At 40.4% G+C, this 17,611-nt stretch overlaps 1 protein-coding gene across 1 annotated transcript in view; it reads right to left on the reverse strand.

Annotated features, from left to right (window-relative positions):
- itga1 (integrin, alpha 1) overlaps positions 1-17,611 on the reverse strand; it is a 57,799-nt gene that overhangs the window by 22,232 nt on the left and 17,956 nt on the right. The window contains exons 2-6 of the mRNA XM_033647191.2: positions 14,280-14,400; positions 9,629-9,738; positions 4,382-4,470; positions 1,781-1,895; positions 467-594 (exon numbers count right to left, since the gene is read on the reverse strand). Coding sequence (XP_033503082.2) covers positions 467-594; positions 1,781-1,895; positions 4,382-4,470; positions 9,629-9,738; positions 14,280-14,400 — 563 coding nt within the window. The remainder of the gene's footprint in view (positions 1-466; positions 595-1,780; positions 1,896-4,381; positions 4,471-9,628; positions 9,739-14,279; positions 14,401-17,611) is intronic.

The raw sequence follows: 17,611 nt of genomic DNA on the forward strand, positions 1-17,611 counted from the left end.
GAAAACTCCACAAGCTCCAGGCCAGATCAATGTAACCATAATAAAAACTAACCACCCATCCGAGGAGCGAGCCAACACAAGTGGACAGAAATACACTCAAGGTATAACTTAATAGCCAAAGGCTAAAATTATTCTAAAGACTAAAAAGGCTTCAGTTCATAAACTCTGCTTTATGAAGGACATCTTACAGTTTTTCATACTGTTGGCACCATGTGGAAAATTCCATAAAGGAGGGCACTTAAGTCATCAAATATAATATAATGTGAAAAACTGAGTTGGCAGCAGACAGCTTATTCCTTCATTCATCCTTTTTTTCAGTCTAATCTTATGTAACCCATTTATCCAACCATGTTTTATTCCACAACCTGATGTTTAACACTGTGTACACCTACTATATATGTTTTAAACAAAAAGATTTAGTCCTAACAGGAATTAACATTATAATCTTTTCATTCATGCAGCTGACCTGTGAGAGTTTAGGTCCGATCTCAATTTTCTCAATGAAACGTCGCAGGAAATCGATGATACTGGACCAGGGGTAGATGCTGTTCGATCCATCCAGAACCATCACAATGTCCAGCTCCTGCCCACACTCTGGAACAAAGCCAGAAGTCATACTTAATCAAATTACACATTTGGTTTTTGAATTCTCTGCATGAACTTACAGGGGGTTGGCCCTATCTACCCAAATTATACATTTAGTCTTTGAGCTCTTCTAAAGATAGATGTCTGGTCTCACTTAAATCGCTGATTTCACTCCAAAGGCAGAAATTAGATTATGCGACACATCCAGTCCTCTTCCTGTTTACTTGTGCCCACAGCAGACTTACAACAGTAGCTCTGAATCAAAATGTAATCATGTAGAGCAGCGGTTCCCAACCTGGGGGTAAGGACCCTCACAAGGGGTCACAGATTAACCTGAAGGGATTATTAAAAGAATAGGACATCTAAAGTAAAAACAAAACTCTAATCTTTTTTATTGAATTACTGTTTAATTTTAGGGTATTCTACAGGAGAAGTTCAGCCTCTAAAGCTCACTATTTAACATGTTATACAACTGATGAAAAGTTTAATAATGCAAAGTTAGGAAGCACAAGGTATCAAGTCTTTTACATCACAGAAGTTGTAAATGTATGTATGTGTATGCATGAAGTAAATGGCCTAAAAGAGGCTCATTTCACTGTTCATTATAACTTCAAATTCCATGCAGAGACCTGAAGAATTCAGTTGGGTTGTCTCATGCAGGTCAAGAAAGCAAAACACTCTCTAAAGGCTGCACAATCGCTCATAATCTGTCAGCTTTAACATTAATTCAGCATTTATCAAATCAGTTTAAAACCTGGGACATGTTAATACTCTATATGAGTTCTGCTCTATATGATCAGTCTGCATGTTTCTTTGAAAGAGAAAGTGAGAGAATCAAAGAAAGAGCAAAGAGAAATGACCGTAGACTGTTTACTCTGCGTTTCTTTCTACGCTGTTTCCTTCCTGGGAAACAGAGTGCAGGCCCTGTAAACTGTCTCCTAACTTGGGCATACAACGCTGCAGAAGGGCTGGGCTGGGCCGGGCCGGAGAGGAATGGGGGTCGCAGACAAGTTTACATTAAGAAGAATGCTCTAATCTCCCTCTTCACTGAGGGAGGGTGAGTTTAATGTCAGGGTCTTGGGTGGTACTGCTGAGAAGAGTAGATTGTAATCTCTTATGCCCGACAGGCAATTTGTGCAGATGCCGTCACGTCCTGATGTAGATGTGCTGTGTCTTATTCTGACAGGCTGCGTACCTTGCACGGCCGGTGCCACTGAGTTGAGGATCTGGAAGGAATCGCTGACATTTGCACAAACTCCCGAGATGTACTGCTGCTGCCCACACATGTAGCCATACTGAGGACCACAGGCCTGTGGAGACAGGACACACACACACATACAAACAAACTGAGACGCTAGTTGCTTGACAAAGTAAAACTCACAGGCTGCGACTGGTTAGCTTTCCACCAGTATGAGGTCATGGGTGAGAGGAGGTTCAGCGCTACTGAGGACAGAAACCAAGAGGAAAGAACTACTCAAACTGAGGATTACACAGAGACTATTAAAAACCACCATAGATCCCTTCAAACTCCTCCAGAGAGAAAAGGAGAAGAGGGAAACAGAGACATTGAGCCTGCAAGGAAGTACGGCTTTAAAATTACCAACAGTAACTGGAAAACTGAATGACATCTATTATCTTTCAGCTTCATTTCCTTAAATTCCCCTGCATGCGCCACAGCCTCGGTGCATTTCTTACATTAGGAGGAACACTGGAGTTATACAGGATCAAGCCCAAGAGTCGGCAGCCATGCCAGCAGCTTTGTAAGGCTGTACTGTGAGGCTGTACAGCATGCTTTGAGCTAAATGCTAACATGCTCACAATAACAATGCTAACATGTTGATGTAATTAGCAATAAAAACAAATTACAAATGAGGCTGATGGGAGCGTCTTTAAGAAGAAATTAGATTATGTAACACGTCCGGCCTTCAAAATAAAAGCTATAAAACAAGAACCAAATCCACATGTTCGGTTTTGACTCAGTCTGTGACTTTTGATGTTTTGATGTGTTCATATTGTCAGATGTTTGAATTACAGCTTAGAAAAACTTAAAAAAACACTTAAATCAACCACTTAAAATGTTAAAACGAGTTAAAGGGTTTAAAGCCTCAGTTTCACTTGCAGCTGTGCAGGATCTTCCCTCACAGTCCAACATTAGTGGTGCATTCCAGTTCTCCATACTACCATACAATTTAGTATGCCAGAAAAATGTGTAGTATGTCCCAATACATAGTATGTCAAATGCAGTATGTTAAAAATACCAGGATATCCTACTGCATCTGGTTTTTATTTTGCTGTATGTAAGCCAGTAAGATTTTCTGGCCATTCTGACCCACAATCCTCAGAAGATTTATTGCACGGACAGAACCACAGACAGATGACAGCTCATTGCCAATGACGGATGACAGCTTATTTAAGTGACTGTTGACCAGTCGAATACACAGTAATGACAAGGGTAAGACATGTTTAAATGAATAAAATAATCCTAAAGATAAATGTTAGAATCTACAAGTACATACTTTGCAAAGTAACTACAGCAGAGCTCTCATCAGGTATCAACAGGTTGACCTCCGTCTCTGTGGAGCTTGGTGAATGGTGTTTTGTTTTATCTCCAAGGTAACATTAAGTGACAATATTAATATCTACTGTGTTCCAAATTTTATACTTTTTTTTTAATTCAAATTTTGTGCTATGGACTCATTTTCATATGAAAAGTAATGCGCCAATATTCGAACATATCCCACATAATCAAGAGCCAATAATTTGTGTATAACCCACATTTTTGGGAAGGCTGCGACTGACCAATGCGCTGACAGGAGTAAAAGAAGACAAGTTTGGGTGGTGGATGGGTCACAAAACATAGGACTTTCCCCAGGAGAGTGGTGTTTGGAACTATGTGAACTTTGAGCCATTTTAAAGTACATCATCACTATGGCCCTTCTGTGCGGAGTTTGCATGTTCTCCCCGTGTCAGCGTGGGTTTTCTCAGGTGCTCCGGCTTCCTCCCACAGTCCAAAGACATGCAGGTTAATTGGTGAGTCTGAATTGTCCGTAAGTGTGAATGTGAGTGTGAATGGTTGTCTGTCTCTGTGTGTTAGCCCGACCCCCTACAGGATGAGCTGTTATGGAATATGAATGAATCAATGAATGATTACCATGTTTCTTTTCCTAAACTAACCATTGTCACTTTACTTGCCTGAACCTATCATTTGTGGGGCACTAATTCGGAGCATATCATACAAACCATTCTGTGTCCATTTCGTATCATAGGATATCATATGAATGAAGTAGTATGTCCCATTGTACACACTTCATGCAACAGTATGTACTTTATAAAGGCAGCTGCAGTACATACTGAAAGTTAAAAGAAAATGTATGTGATTCAGAAGGCAGCTTATATTTGCTTGGACCAAATGACAAGAGGTATAAATATGTATTTATCAACCACTATGCCATTGTTTCAGTCATTTTCTCACACTGCTAATCGTATAATCATGCATAAATTAAATTTTACTGGAGTTTATAACCATATAATGGCATGGGTGTCACCACCTCCTATATGCTCATACATAAATTTCTGCAAAGTTGACTTCCAGTGTTACATTCCCAGGACATGAAGTCTCAGTGGGAAACATGGGGGGTCAAGCTCACTGTTTCCACAGGGACCAAAGGTCTAGTGAGCGTACACTAGCTTCCCACTGTCTTGCAGGAAATATGCAAAGTTCAGTCCTTTTGTGTTTGCTGTGGAGAATGTGATATAGAGCACTTTCATATACTATAAAGAGCATCTTCTCCCTTACCAGAAATCCTCCGTTGGGATTGGTCACCAGCGTGGTTCCCATGGTCATGTTCTCCTTGACTTCATGTAAGTTGGGAACTGTTGTGTTTTCTGAAAAGAAATATGGATGAATAAACAGAGTGAGACAAATAGAGAGAAGCACAGAGGAAGAACAGCTGGAGAAATTCCTCTTCTGTGTTTTCCCATAGGAAGAGAGCTGCTCACCCTCATCCCCTACTTCCCTCTACCCCAGGAAGACGCAATAATCACTGACATATGGTTAAATATAGCATTTTCATTGCTTTACCTTAGGGTGTAGCTTGCAGCAATTAATAAAGGATGTGAGCAGAAAACAAAATGTTTTGTTGACAAAATTCCAACTTGTGGTGAAGGAGGAATAGAGGAATTGAATCATTAAGCAATCACAACATGTGGCTAAAATTAGCCTGTTATAACAAATGCTTCAACTTGGGAATGCATCATCTGCTTTATTTGTCTTTCCACATCTTCTCACAAACTCATTCGCATGCTATTTCAATTCTGAATCGAGCTCTTTACCAATCCCCATGAGAGGATTTGGATATTTAACCATTACTTATTCTCATTAGCAGCCAGGCATGCGCTCTCCTTGGAACTGACAGCAGAACTGTGAGTGGTTCGTAATGTGGCGTAATGAGCTTTAATGACTTAGTCTTAGTCTTCGTCTCTGTTTGAATACAGATTTCTGTTCTCTCTTTCTGTCTATCCTCTATTTCCTGTGGTCACGCTAACAAGAAAATACTGAAAGGAATACAGAATTAAAAGCTCTTTTATACCCTAGCACATATTTTATATAAAACACAGTAGTTAGTCATCTTTCATGCACACATAGTTAACTTTGATGTGAACATAAGATAGTCTGTTGAGTAACATTGTCCTATTTCTTAACTATCTGATAAAATGAGTGACATGGACCGAGACCCGACACCTCATGATTCGTCCACGTGGGACTGAGAGCAGCTTTGCGGAGCTGCAGAGGAGAATACACGCTTTGTCCTCAGTGAACTGTGAACCCCAGATAGCTATCAGAACAAATCTGACTTATCAGACAAACCCTCTTGGTCTAGAAAGACCTCCTGAAATTCAAAGAAAGCAGCTTGTTAATGCCATTAGTAAAGTGGCTTCTTCTGATAACCAGTGATTTACTAGGTGGTCGCTATGAATTGCCAGCGATGAGGAGTGACTAAGTACATTTATTCAAGCACTGTAATGAAGTATAGCTTTGAGGTACTTGTATTTCGTTTGGGTATTTCCATTTTCTGCTGATGAGATGATACTCCTAGCCAAGCTCCTAGTGATAATATTATGTGCAGTAATGTACACATTAGTGCATCAATATTTATAATCCAATGATACAACAGAAATTATTTTGAAATGAAATGTTCTGCATAATAAGTGATTTTACTTTTGGTACTTTATATAGTATATTTTGATGCCAATACTCCTGTATGACCACTTGTATAACTTTAGCTCCATTTACACTGCTTGTACAAGGCTCATCATGCCTCTTCTGCTTTGGAATGTCAGTATTTCTCAGTAGTTTGATTGTGTATAAAAAAGCAAAGGCAGCATAATAATTGGTCTTAATTGCAGCCCTATCGCGGGATCTGTGTGTAAAAAGGGCTAATTACTTGCACTGTGTTAGAGCGAATTCATGAAGAAAACTTTTTTTTTCCTCGATGAATGAACACAAATTGGAGGAAATTCTTTAAGAATTGAAGTTATAGGGGGCTGCATTTAAGAACAACAAAACTATATATAAATATCAGTTCACAAACTCACAATTTGTGCAGTATAACCCAAGTCTCATTTATCCAGTCATATGCCCAGTACTTCCCAAACACATGAAATTTCACCAAAAAACCTTTGGATTTGTATTCCTTTAAAATTTTGTCTGCAGGACTTAAACGTGTAGCAGAGTATTTCTACACTGTGGCACTGCTACATTTACTTCAGTAAGTCTTTAAATGTGTAGACAAACAAATGACATATGTAGCGTTTCAGTTTATTAGCATCATGCTCTCCTGCAAAAAATAATGTGAATTTTATAGTATAGTTGATATCTCCAAGTTATAAGATAAGTATATTGTGAAATCCACCACTGCTGAGTAATTCTTCAGCCTGAAAGTCTGCAGCCTGAACTTGCAAGCGTGTGTAGCCAACAGTTTACGTTTATTGTTTGTCATTTGGATCCAATTTTCCAAACAGAACGTAAACATATTGCAGCACTGTTTAGCAGACATCTTGACAAGCTGTGGATGTTGGCACTTTCTTGCCAGTATTTCATGACACATAATTGTCCTGGCATAATCACCTTTCAGTTTTATTGGTCGGACAGAACCGTGATTAAGAATTACAACATTAAACCACACAAATTTAGCTTTGCTCATTATGGTTTGGCATGTCTTTTCTGTGCTGCAATAATGCAAACCTAGTATGGAGACAGACTAGGGCGTCGTCAGTGGGCATAGACCGACATGACTCTGCAGGGATCAGACTTACATGTGACTGACAAACCCTTTCCCTCAGTGAAGCATCAACATGAACTCTTCCTGTTTGGCTGTCCTTGTCTAAGGTAGAAATTCAGTCAGTTTCACTTTAAATCAAAATACAGCACTGTTGTTGCTGATGTCGTCAGTTAAACCACTCCCAGTTGTTTGCTGAGTTGTCTGGCTCCGACTGCCAGGCTCAATCATTTCCCAGTGGATGTTTTCCAGACTAAACTTGAGTTTGTGAGATCTAAACCTTTTGCTGCATAACTTGTTCAAGATAAAACAAATACAGGACTCTCCTCTGGTGAATGGAGGAGTATCACATCCAGCCCTGAGTCTACATTATCAAAACCTTAATTGTGTAATTTAACAACAGCATGAGAACTGTACCTCCTGTTACTTATTAATTCTGAGGTGCGAACAACCGTGTTGAAAAGAATAACTCCTGAGCTGAGAGCTGGTGTGCTGTACACACGAGCTCTCGGTCCTCCAGAGTTGACACACAGCCAAACTGCTGACCTAGAGCTAAATTGTGTTTATCTGTTTAATTAAGTTATAATTGGTAGGGTGAAACATTAAAAGCTTGTTTATTTACTGTCTTCCTGTTATGATGGGCCTCACTTCCTCCTGACGAGACACAGTCAGATATACAGTAGACTTAAACACACAATAGTACAATCACACAAATTGCCCAAATACAGTATATATTAAGACCGCAACTCATAACATTAACAAGCTATCTCTGGATTAAATTCTCAATTAAGGCCTAAGATGACGTCCTCAAATGTCTTGTTTTGTCTGCAAATGGTCAAAACCCCAAATATATTAAATTTACAATTATATTTAACTCAGAAAAGCCGCAAATCCCATGACTAAGCAGTCATTTACATAGTTGCCGGTAGGCTTGGGCGGTATGACAGCATCTCGGTATACCAGAGTATTTAGAAATGATTTTCAATACCATCAAAAATCCAGTTGCTCATCTTTCTATTAAACCGAGATGGAGTTGCTGTATTGTAGTGCAATGTATTGTAGTGCACAGCACGTGCCACTAGAGGTCAGTCCCTATTGATGGAACAGGCAGCCAAGTAGTGAGGATAACGTTACAGGACTAGGTACAAAAGGTAGGCCAGCAATGGCAGAGAGAGACAGCAGAGGAAAACTGCATATTTTCACATCTAACTGAACTTGGAGTAGGTTTTGACTAAACCAGAGTTGGGGTGCCCAAAATTAACTTTTTCACTTACCGGGCAAGGCGACTGGTAGATGAAAAACCCACCAGTCAGACGTATTTTTACCCACCAAAAAAAATCAGCTTTTTGTGTCACATCTACAATTGATTCAGTACATTAAATTGAGATGATAAGGTATTATGTTGAATAGAAACTTAAAGAAGAGGCCTGTGACCAAATAATTTCAATATATTGAACAACTCATCTCCACAGCCTCATCCATCCATCCATCCATCCATCCATTTTCACCCGCTTATCCGAGGCCGGGTCGCAAGGGCAGAAGGCCAAGCAAAGCCCCCCAGACGTCCCTCTCCCCAGCAACACTTTCCAGCTCCTCCTGGAGGACCCCAAGGCGTTCCCAGGCCAGATGTTATATGTAATCCCTCCAGTGTGTTCTGGATCTGCCCCGGGGCCTCCTACCAGTTGGACATGCCTGAAACACCTCCAGCGGGAGGTACCCAGGAGGCATCCTGATCAGATGCCCGAACCACCTCAACCGAACCCTTTCGACCTGAAGGAGCAGCAGCTCTACTCAGGCTCCCTCCGAATGTCTGAGTTCCTCACCCTTTCTCATTTCGGGCCGCTTGTATTCGCGATCTCATTCTTTCGGTCAATACCCAGAGCTCATGACCATAGCTGAGGGTTGGGACCAACCCAACCCTACACAGCCTCAGCATGTGAATACGTCCCATCTGGTGAGCAGTGATGTGGTGTATATGTCTAGGGCTTTCACTGTAAAAGGTGAAAACAGAGGGAGGGAAAGCTGTAATGCATGGAGCCTCCACATTTGCTTGCTGCAGCTAGGTGGCAAGTGATAGTGACAGCTGATTTACTGTACGATAAACTGTGCCACAAAAATAGGAGCACTTGAGAAGGTCAGTTTCACTGTTTAGACCACATGAAAGCACATCTGTAGTGTGTGTGTGTCTGTTTGTAAAACTCTGACACTTAAATCAAAGGAGCAGGGGGTTAGCTCTGCACACTAATACCATCACATGTCGTGTACCCTAAGGATGTCAGCAGTAGCTCTTGGGTTGGGAACCGGAGAGTCGCTGGTTCAAGTCCCCATCTGGACCAAGTATGGAGTGTGGACTGGTAGCTGGACAAGTGCCAGTTTACCTCCTGGGCACTGCCAAGGTGCCCTTGAGCAAGGCACCGAACCCCCAACTGCTCAAGGCCCCTGTCCATGTGCAGTCCCCTCATTCTGACATCTCTCCATTTAATGCATGTATAGGTCCTGTTTGTGCATGTGTGTGTATTTCGGGCCTGTGTGTACAGTATATGAATATGACAACGGGAAAAAATTGAATTTCCCCTTGGGGATAAATAAAGTCTATAAAATTAATTAAATTAAAATATAAAGGTATGGAAAAATAGATTCCACCTAAGCCTAGTGGCCAATTAATTTCCTGTTGACAAATTAAACGATTAATTGACTAATTGTTTAACAAACACACACACACACACACACACACACACACACACACACACTAATAACATTCTTACTAGGCAGCTCCAGCTTGACACACGTGTTGTCTCCCTTCCCAACAGGACACTTGTATACATCTCCTGTCCGTTTGGCTGGCTGGCCCGACAGCGGCGATCCAATCAGAACCCTGAACAAATAAAGAAGAGTTGGGGTTGGTTAGTTAGAAATCCTGCCAACAACCACACACCAGCATCACAGTTTTACAGTTGTGATAATAAGCACAATTCAAATGTTACAGCAGAAATTAAGTGTTGGCAGGTTGGAAGCTGTGAGCGTTTTTCTAATTTCCCAACAATTTAGATTTGCCGTAATTGTACTTACATAGTTAAATTAAACATAAACAGGAGGTTCAGATTGGCTTATTATAATTGGGTAATGAATCTGTGGCTGACATATTATTTTATTATCACCCTGAAAATGTGGTATGAAACTGAAACAACACTAAAATAGCTCATTAAAAAGAAACACCTTATTACCACCTCATTAGATACTAATGCATGATATGTTGCAGATGTTTGCAGATCAGTACAGTGTTATTGTACATTGTACAGTGTGTTTGTGTTTCTGGTCTGTCCTGGACATGTATGTTCAGTATGAACGACTGTACGCCCGCCTGTTCTACACACCCGTGTCCATGTGTGAGTTGCATAACATCGTGTCGCTCTGTCAGTAAACTAAAAAGAGTTGGTCATCTGCCTTCCTTCTAAACATTCAGGCTTATTAACATTCCTGATCTCTAATGGGCCCTGGTCATCTACAGGAGATACAAAGTGGATCAACAACACTCTGCTTGGTCCTGTGAGAAACACAACATTATTGATTTATTTATGGTGAATACTCAAGAGGATGAAACATATCTATGTTTAAATAAATAACTACATGGTTATTACTATTATTGATTCTGCTGGCATCACTGCAAAAGGTCACTACAGGAAAGTCATAATGTCTTGTTAATGTCTTTTTCCTATCCAAGCTAAATACCCTTGTCAGTAGGGCTGGGCATTATATCGATATTATATTGATATCGTGATGTGAGACTAAATATTTATTCGATTTTGGATGTCATAATATCATAAGTATTGTCCTTACCCTTAAAGGCTGCATTACAGTAAAGTGATGTAATTCTCTGATCTTACCAGACTGTTCAAGCTGTTCTGTTATTTGCCTTTACCTACTTAGTCATTATATCCACATTACTGATGATTATTTATAAAAATTCTTAATGTGGTATCGATGTGCTCATCTGACTCCTCAACCCAACTGGCAGAGTAAATGTTGGCATTTTACATCTCTGCCACCATGGACACGTGACATTTGTACGTTATTATGAAACAGATAAGGAGAAACTTTATGTTTTACGTTTGAATAACACTGTTGTTAACGTGTGGTTGTTTTGGCTCAAACAACACTTGATCAGGGTTAGGGCTGCAAAGATTAGTTGACTAATGGATGACTAATCAACTATTAAAATAACCAGTGACTATTTTAGTAGCCGACTAATCGGTTTAAGTCATTTTTCATAGAAAAGTACTATAAAAGTACCCCAAAATACTCTTATTGCAGCTTCTTACTTTCAAATATTGGCAGCTTTACACGCTTTCCCATGACGGTGAACTAAAACCCTTTGGCGTGAGTACGAAACAAGACATTAGATGACATAATTTTGGGGTTTGGGAGGGACAGACTGACATTTTTTAACATTTCAACACATTTTTCGATAAAATGATTAGTCGACTATTCAAAGAACTACTCGACAGATTAGTCGACAATGAACATAATCGTTAGTTGCAGCCCTAATCAGGGTAAGGAAAAGATCACGTTTTGGCTAAAATGACCCAGTTTTGGTGCCGCAATCCAACTGGAGATGCTGTTGATGTCTTACTAGAAAACAACCGGTTTTGTTGCTTGTTGTGATCTGCAGCTTGGCATCCATCTCGCCTTTGTGTCCCACCATCCACCACGCCCCCTACCTCCTCAGAAATACGTCACTCTTGAAACATTAATATGATGCGTATGAAAAGGACACATGTAATGTATCTGTGATTTGCAGAAAGGTACAATGCCAACTTGTCTCCTGGCGACTGAGCTGTCAGAAAGTGAAAGCAAGAAATCTCATGACATCATTTTTGCTTATCCCACCGGCAGATTGTGTTTGTTTGATACCAGCAAAATGTTTCTTGTGATTTTGCTACATAAACAAGCAAAAATTTGTTTGTTTGTAGAGGGAGATTTTTGGCAGCACAGTTAGATGACTCAACAACGTTCAGATATCCGTGCCAGCAGTTTTGGGTGAAAAGTTACTGGACTAGAAACTACAGTGGAAGGATGTCTTTCTCTGAACTGTCTCTGCCACATGTTACACATCTTCTCTGTGCAGTTGGTCCACCTTTCAACGCTGCTGAGGTGCAACTGAGGAGCTGAAGGGTGGGGGTCTTAAGGAGACATCTTTGACTAATCAGTCACCTCCCAGTCGTGCATGTTACATCACCTCATGATCACCATTTCTCCCCGCCATAAAATTCTCTCCCATGGATGCACTGGGGGCTACATAACATCTCTAATTTTATTGCCCCTCCTCCTCATTTGCTTGAAACATTCTCCATCAGTATGTTTTATCTTTTTATTTCTTTTTTTTTCATCTGTTTTCATTCACCCTGAACTCTGCCTGCCTTACCCATGTTGTTTCTCGATTTTAACGTCTTTAATCAGGCCCTTATCACTCTGACCTCTTCACTACTTTTCCCTGAACTGGAACAAAATAGTGCTATCTGGAGATGCAACAGAGTGAATGTACTCTCAAGGAACAGTGTGGAGGTTCAGTCACAGCTGGCTCCACTGATTAGAGGTGAGTGAATTATTGTAAATGATCTCATATGAGCCTGATAAGATCATTACTGCAGGTACCGCCATGTGGGAAAGAATCAGCAGTGGTGTTGCAACAGGTTGGAGAGTAACTGAAGGACAGATGTAGAGACACAAAGCCATTAACCACACTCTAATAGCATTTAACAAGGTTTTTTAAAATGGGCTCCCAGGCAGTTTTAGCAAGGAGCCACGGATGCTTGGTTTCAGTGTATTTACAGGCTCGGTATGTGGAGACTCTGGTGGGCAGTTTACGGTTAACAGCAAGAGTAGTAAATGAGCCTGATTACAGCAGCAGCTGGTGCGCTCTCCTTCACTTCATTTTACAGGTTAATAAAGGTTTTATGCTTTTGTTACTGCTGAGGATTTGAATCACACTGAACTTGGTATAATAAAATGATCTCATGTGGAAACCGTTTTGGATAGGCTTCTCTAAAGTACTTAGGAGATTTTCTGATAAAGAATTATAAGGACCACCAGAGCAGAGATACCCGTTTATGAAGGAGTTGGGTGTATTGAGATAAACAGTTGGTGCTGCTAGTTCTCTAGTAAGTTGCCATTAAACCAGAAGAAGAGGGCACAACAAGATGAAGATGATGCAATAGTTCCAGTCAAACCTCAAATTAAAGAAAACAACATGGGAAAAAAACATGATGTTCATATGCCTTATCTATGTTCATGATTCATTGATTAAGTCTGTCTCCAGTGCATTTTGTCAGAGTTTGCTTTTATCAATACAACACATTTCTACAATTTCTTTGAATTTTCAGCATTTCTGCTCATTTTTTTCTTAAATTTTCAAATTGCACTTAAAAAAACTAGTGGATGGGATTGCACTTTGTGACCCCAAACATCTTCCTTAGGTCTTTAATGTCAAAGCTTGAACATCTGTAATACCCATCACGTTAAAATGGGACCACATACATAATTTCATCAATGCAGATTAAATGCAAATAAAAATAAGAATACAGAAGCAATGAAAGCTGAGTAATAAAGTTATTACAGTGATAAGGTGAGCATTTAATTTCACTCTGTGCATTTAAGTTTGTGCTTGAAGGGACAGTTTACCCCAAAATCAAAAGTGCATATTTTTCTTCTTACTGTAGTGTTATTTATCAATATAGATTGTTTTGGTGTGAGTTGCAGAGTGCTGGGAGATATAGGTAGCAGAGATGTCTGCCTTCTCCTTAATATAATGGAGCTAGATGAAATCATGACACAGTTACTTAAGATAATCCACAGATTTTGTTGTGAGCAGTTTCATGTAGACCCACCAACGGTATTACAGTGTGGAAGGCTGACCTGTAGCGTTAGTGTCGCTAGGTGAGATAGCAGTAGATGCACACTTCCCAAACTGTGATACAGTTGGCATAGTTTGGTAGAAAGAAAATAGTTCCAACAAGAAACTGCTCACAACAAGGTCTGTGGATTATCTTGAGTAACCGTGTCATGATTTCTGGAAAGAGATATTGCTTTTCGACACTTTGAGCACCACAAGCTGAGTGCCATCTAGTTCCATGATATTCAAGAGAAGGCAGACATCTCTACAGCCGATATCTCCAACACTCAGCAACTCACACCAAAACAATCTAGAGTGATAAACAACACTACAGGTAAGAGGAAAAATATTTATTTTTGATTCTGGGGTGAACTGTTTCTTTAATATGGCTGCTTTCATTTTTGACTTGTGCAAGGGTCAACCCAAACATCATGTCAAATTGCCATCACGTGGTGCTCGCCTGAAATGGGCTCGTATTTCAACCAGGATCTGTGAGATGAGAGATGATGAATGGTGATGACACTCACCATTTCCCCTCGCTGTTCTCAAACTGCTGGATAGTGTAACCAAACATGTCCTCCACTGGACCGCTGAACGACAAACCATTTTTCTGGTCCACATTGAAGGACAACACGCACGTCAGCAGCACTGCAGGGATGAAGGGAAAGGAAAGGTTACGCAGACTGCCAGAGACTGTTGTTTACCAGACCTGCATTAGCTACTGTAGTGCTCTCTGGAGAGAGTTTAGATTAAAAATTTGACTGATTAATAAATAATCACATCCTGAAATAAGAGACGGCAATGTTAAGTAGAAGGAGAAGGTCAGCATGAACAAACATTCTTGGTAAATATTTATAAAAAAAAAAAAAAAACCTCAAGATGCAACCCGGAAATGAAAAATAAACAGATCTAGTGATAGAATAATTTAATAATAATAGACATTTGGGTAATTTAGACACAATATTTACATTATTCTAACGATATTAAAAGTATCTAGGGATGATACACCAATATGAGATGAATCGTGTGAACCATTTTATCACACTCACACACACTGACAGAGTCATTTTGGAGGACACTGGAGGAATTTCAAACATCAGTGTAAAGCACTTTGGTTCGAGTTCAGTCTGACCTGCAGGACAATGGCTTCTTCTCTGCACTCTGCACAGTCTGTGTCCGTCTGTCACTGAGCTGAGTATATATCACAGAGGCTCTATATAAATCCATCCATGTCTCATTGTGCCTGCATTACAATAACAGCCTTTATATCTACTGTGCCAGGGAATTCCTCCAGTATAATTTATTCAATTCCCGGACTTGTGAGGGAGTGCAGAGGAGTAGAAACAGCGGGATTAAAAAAAGAACGTGCAGACACAGACCACATTCATACATACATACATACATAGAGAGCCAAATAAAATGCAGCTATTTGTTTGATGATGATGCTTTGTAGCTAATGTGTCTGACCCAGAGGACAATAAAGAGCCACCATATGGAGTCTGGATTGTGCAGACAAAGTAATTATAGACTTTCTAGCCACGCCAGTGGTGCAGCTCAAGGATGCTGGTTGTTCGATCAGTCTGGCCCCCACATTGGTCCAGTCTGAATTATGTCATCACATACTGGACGAATTGATATGACATTTTGTGTAGACATTTGTGGTCCCCAAAGTATGAATACTAAAAACTTTGGTGATCCCCTGACTTCTCCTGTAGTGCCACCATGAGGTTAACATTTGTAGTTTTGAGTAAACAACTACTGGGTTGACTGCCACAAATTTGTTACGCATAGTAATGTTCCCTTTAGATTGGATTTTAATAACTTTGGTGATCTTCTGACTTCTCACAAAGCCCCATCATTAAGTCAAAATGTTAGTTTGTCCAGTACTTTTGTTTACGAAGAAAATATCTTACCCTCTGGGTCTCACAGTGATGCACAGGGCACCCTTTAGCGTCTCTATGCGACATGTAGCTAAAACACATTGTCAGACATGATTAATGTTGCGAAAGTCGTGGTAAGGTTTGGGGGACAAAACTACTTTGATGGGTTTAGGAAAAAAGATCGCGTTTTGGGTTTAAATAAGCAAGTTTGTTACATGACATAATATAACGTTAACACATTATGTAAGCGACATCAGTGCACAACGATGTACATTAATTGCGTAACATGACGTTAAAACAACTTTTGTTTTCACACGGGACGTAGGTACACAAGAGACGTCACATTACGTTAAAACAGCACTGACATTTGTTTTCCCGCAGGACACCACCAGGACTCCTCCCTGAAAGTCTGCTTTTGTTTGACCCATCCACCTCCTCTCCTTCCCGCCCTTTGCAGACATTCTCGTTATTTGACGCCCTGGGAATGAGAATGGTCTAAAATTCCTGCGTAAACAACGACATTCTCTTGAGCCTGGTGTAGGTGTCTCTGGTAGAAAACAGGCAGGGAGAGCAATACAAACATGGATCAGCACATGTATGTAAACTATAACTCAACATAAGGAGTCTTAGATGCATGAATTACATGCAATCAGGTCTGTTACCAGCCCCTCCCACTGCTTTCTTATAAACAGAGGACTTATAAAAAGACACTGCTGCCAGTCATCATCATCCAGTCATGTTTAGATGTTGATCCTGTAGATTTCATAGAAGATTTGGCTTTTTACATTCCCCTCTGGTGAAGAGAGATAGACAAAGACATAGAGAGAGAGAAGCAGACCTGCAGAGTCATATACTGGAATCCCAGCCAAGAAATATTATCCCCCCTGTTTCTCCCTCACTCATTTCTCTACTTCCTCTGTTGCCCCTCTCTCAGAGAAGCTCCATTTCCTGTTCCTATTAACCTGATTATGGACGTCCCCTCAAATCCACAGGTGCACGCACACACACACACACACACACACACACACACACACACGCGCGCACACACACACACACACAGTGCTAATTTAGCTGATTTAAGATGGCTTAGGGCCAACAAGACCTTTACCATTCATCACATACTGAGCTCAAGTACAGTTCAGAGTCTCGCTGGCCTCTGAGCTGTAAATTACTCGGGAACGTCCTCTGTCTATTGGCAGTCTTTTGTGTATACCAATCTCATTTTGCTGTATTTGGTGTCTCCCGGCTCTGCTCTACTAAAATCAAAACCAGCGAGTTATGTAACTGGCTATTTTCGTGAGCTGGGCTAACATCTGCCCTGGAAAACTAATAAGTGGACTTCTCCCTTTGTGGATGGAAATGGCCTCATGAGCCTCTGAGGTATTGGCATATAAAGCTGTCCATCAAGGTCCAAAGGGTTTGTATTGTACTCTAGTACACATGGTGAGCAGAGGAGAGGCACGAGGAGTTTTTTTAAGCCATGTTAGCTGCATCATGGTACTATGTTGGTCAGCCCACCACTTTGGTCTGGACTGAAATATCTCAACAACTAATGAAATTTGGTAGAGACATTCATGTTCCACACAGGATGAATAAAACTGTGGTGATCCACTGACTTTTCTTCTTTTGCCATTATGTGGTCAATATTTGTCCAAAACTTTGGTATAACTATATACTTACAGAGTAATGACATCCCCATCAGTCTCAGCTGTGCTTTGTGTTTAGAGCTAAATATGTTAGCATGCTATGGTGAACATCTTTAATATTAAACCTGCTAAACACAAGCATGTTAGCATTGTTGTTGTGCTCATGTTAGCATGCTGACATAAGCTTTTGGCGCTAAGCGCCACTGTGCGAAGTGCAGCCACCACAGATCCATTAACATGGCATTAGACTTGATTCAACAGAAAAATGGGACCGGCTGATACAATAAAGTCTGCGCTATTTATCATCAGGAAAATCTTATTTTTGCTCACCAG

Source organism: Epinephelus lanceolatus, chromosome 19, assembly GCF_041903045.1.
Source record: "Epinephelus lanceolatus isolate andai-2023 chromosome 19, ASM4190304v1, whole genome shotgun sequence".
Classification (NCBI taxonomy): domain Eukaryota; kingdom Metazoa; phylum Chordata; class Actinopteri; order Perciformes; family Serranidae; genus Epinephelus; species Epinephelus lanceolatus.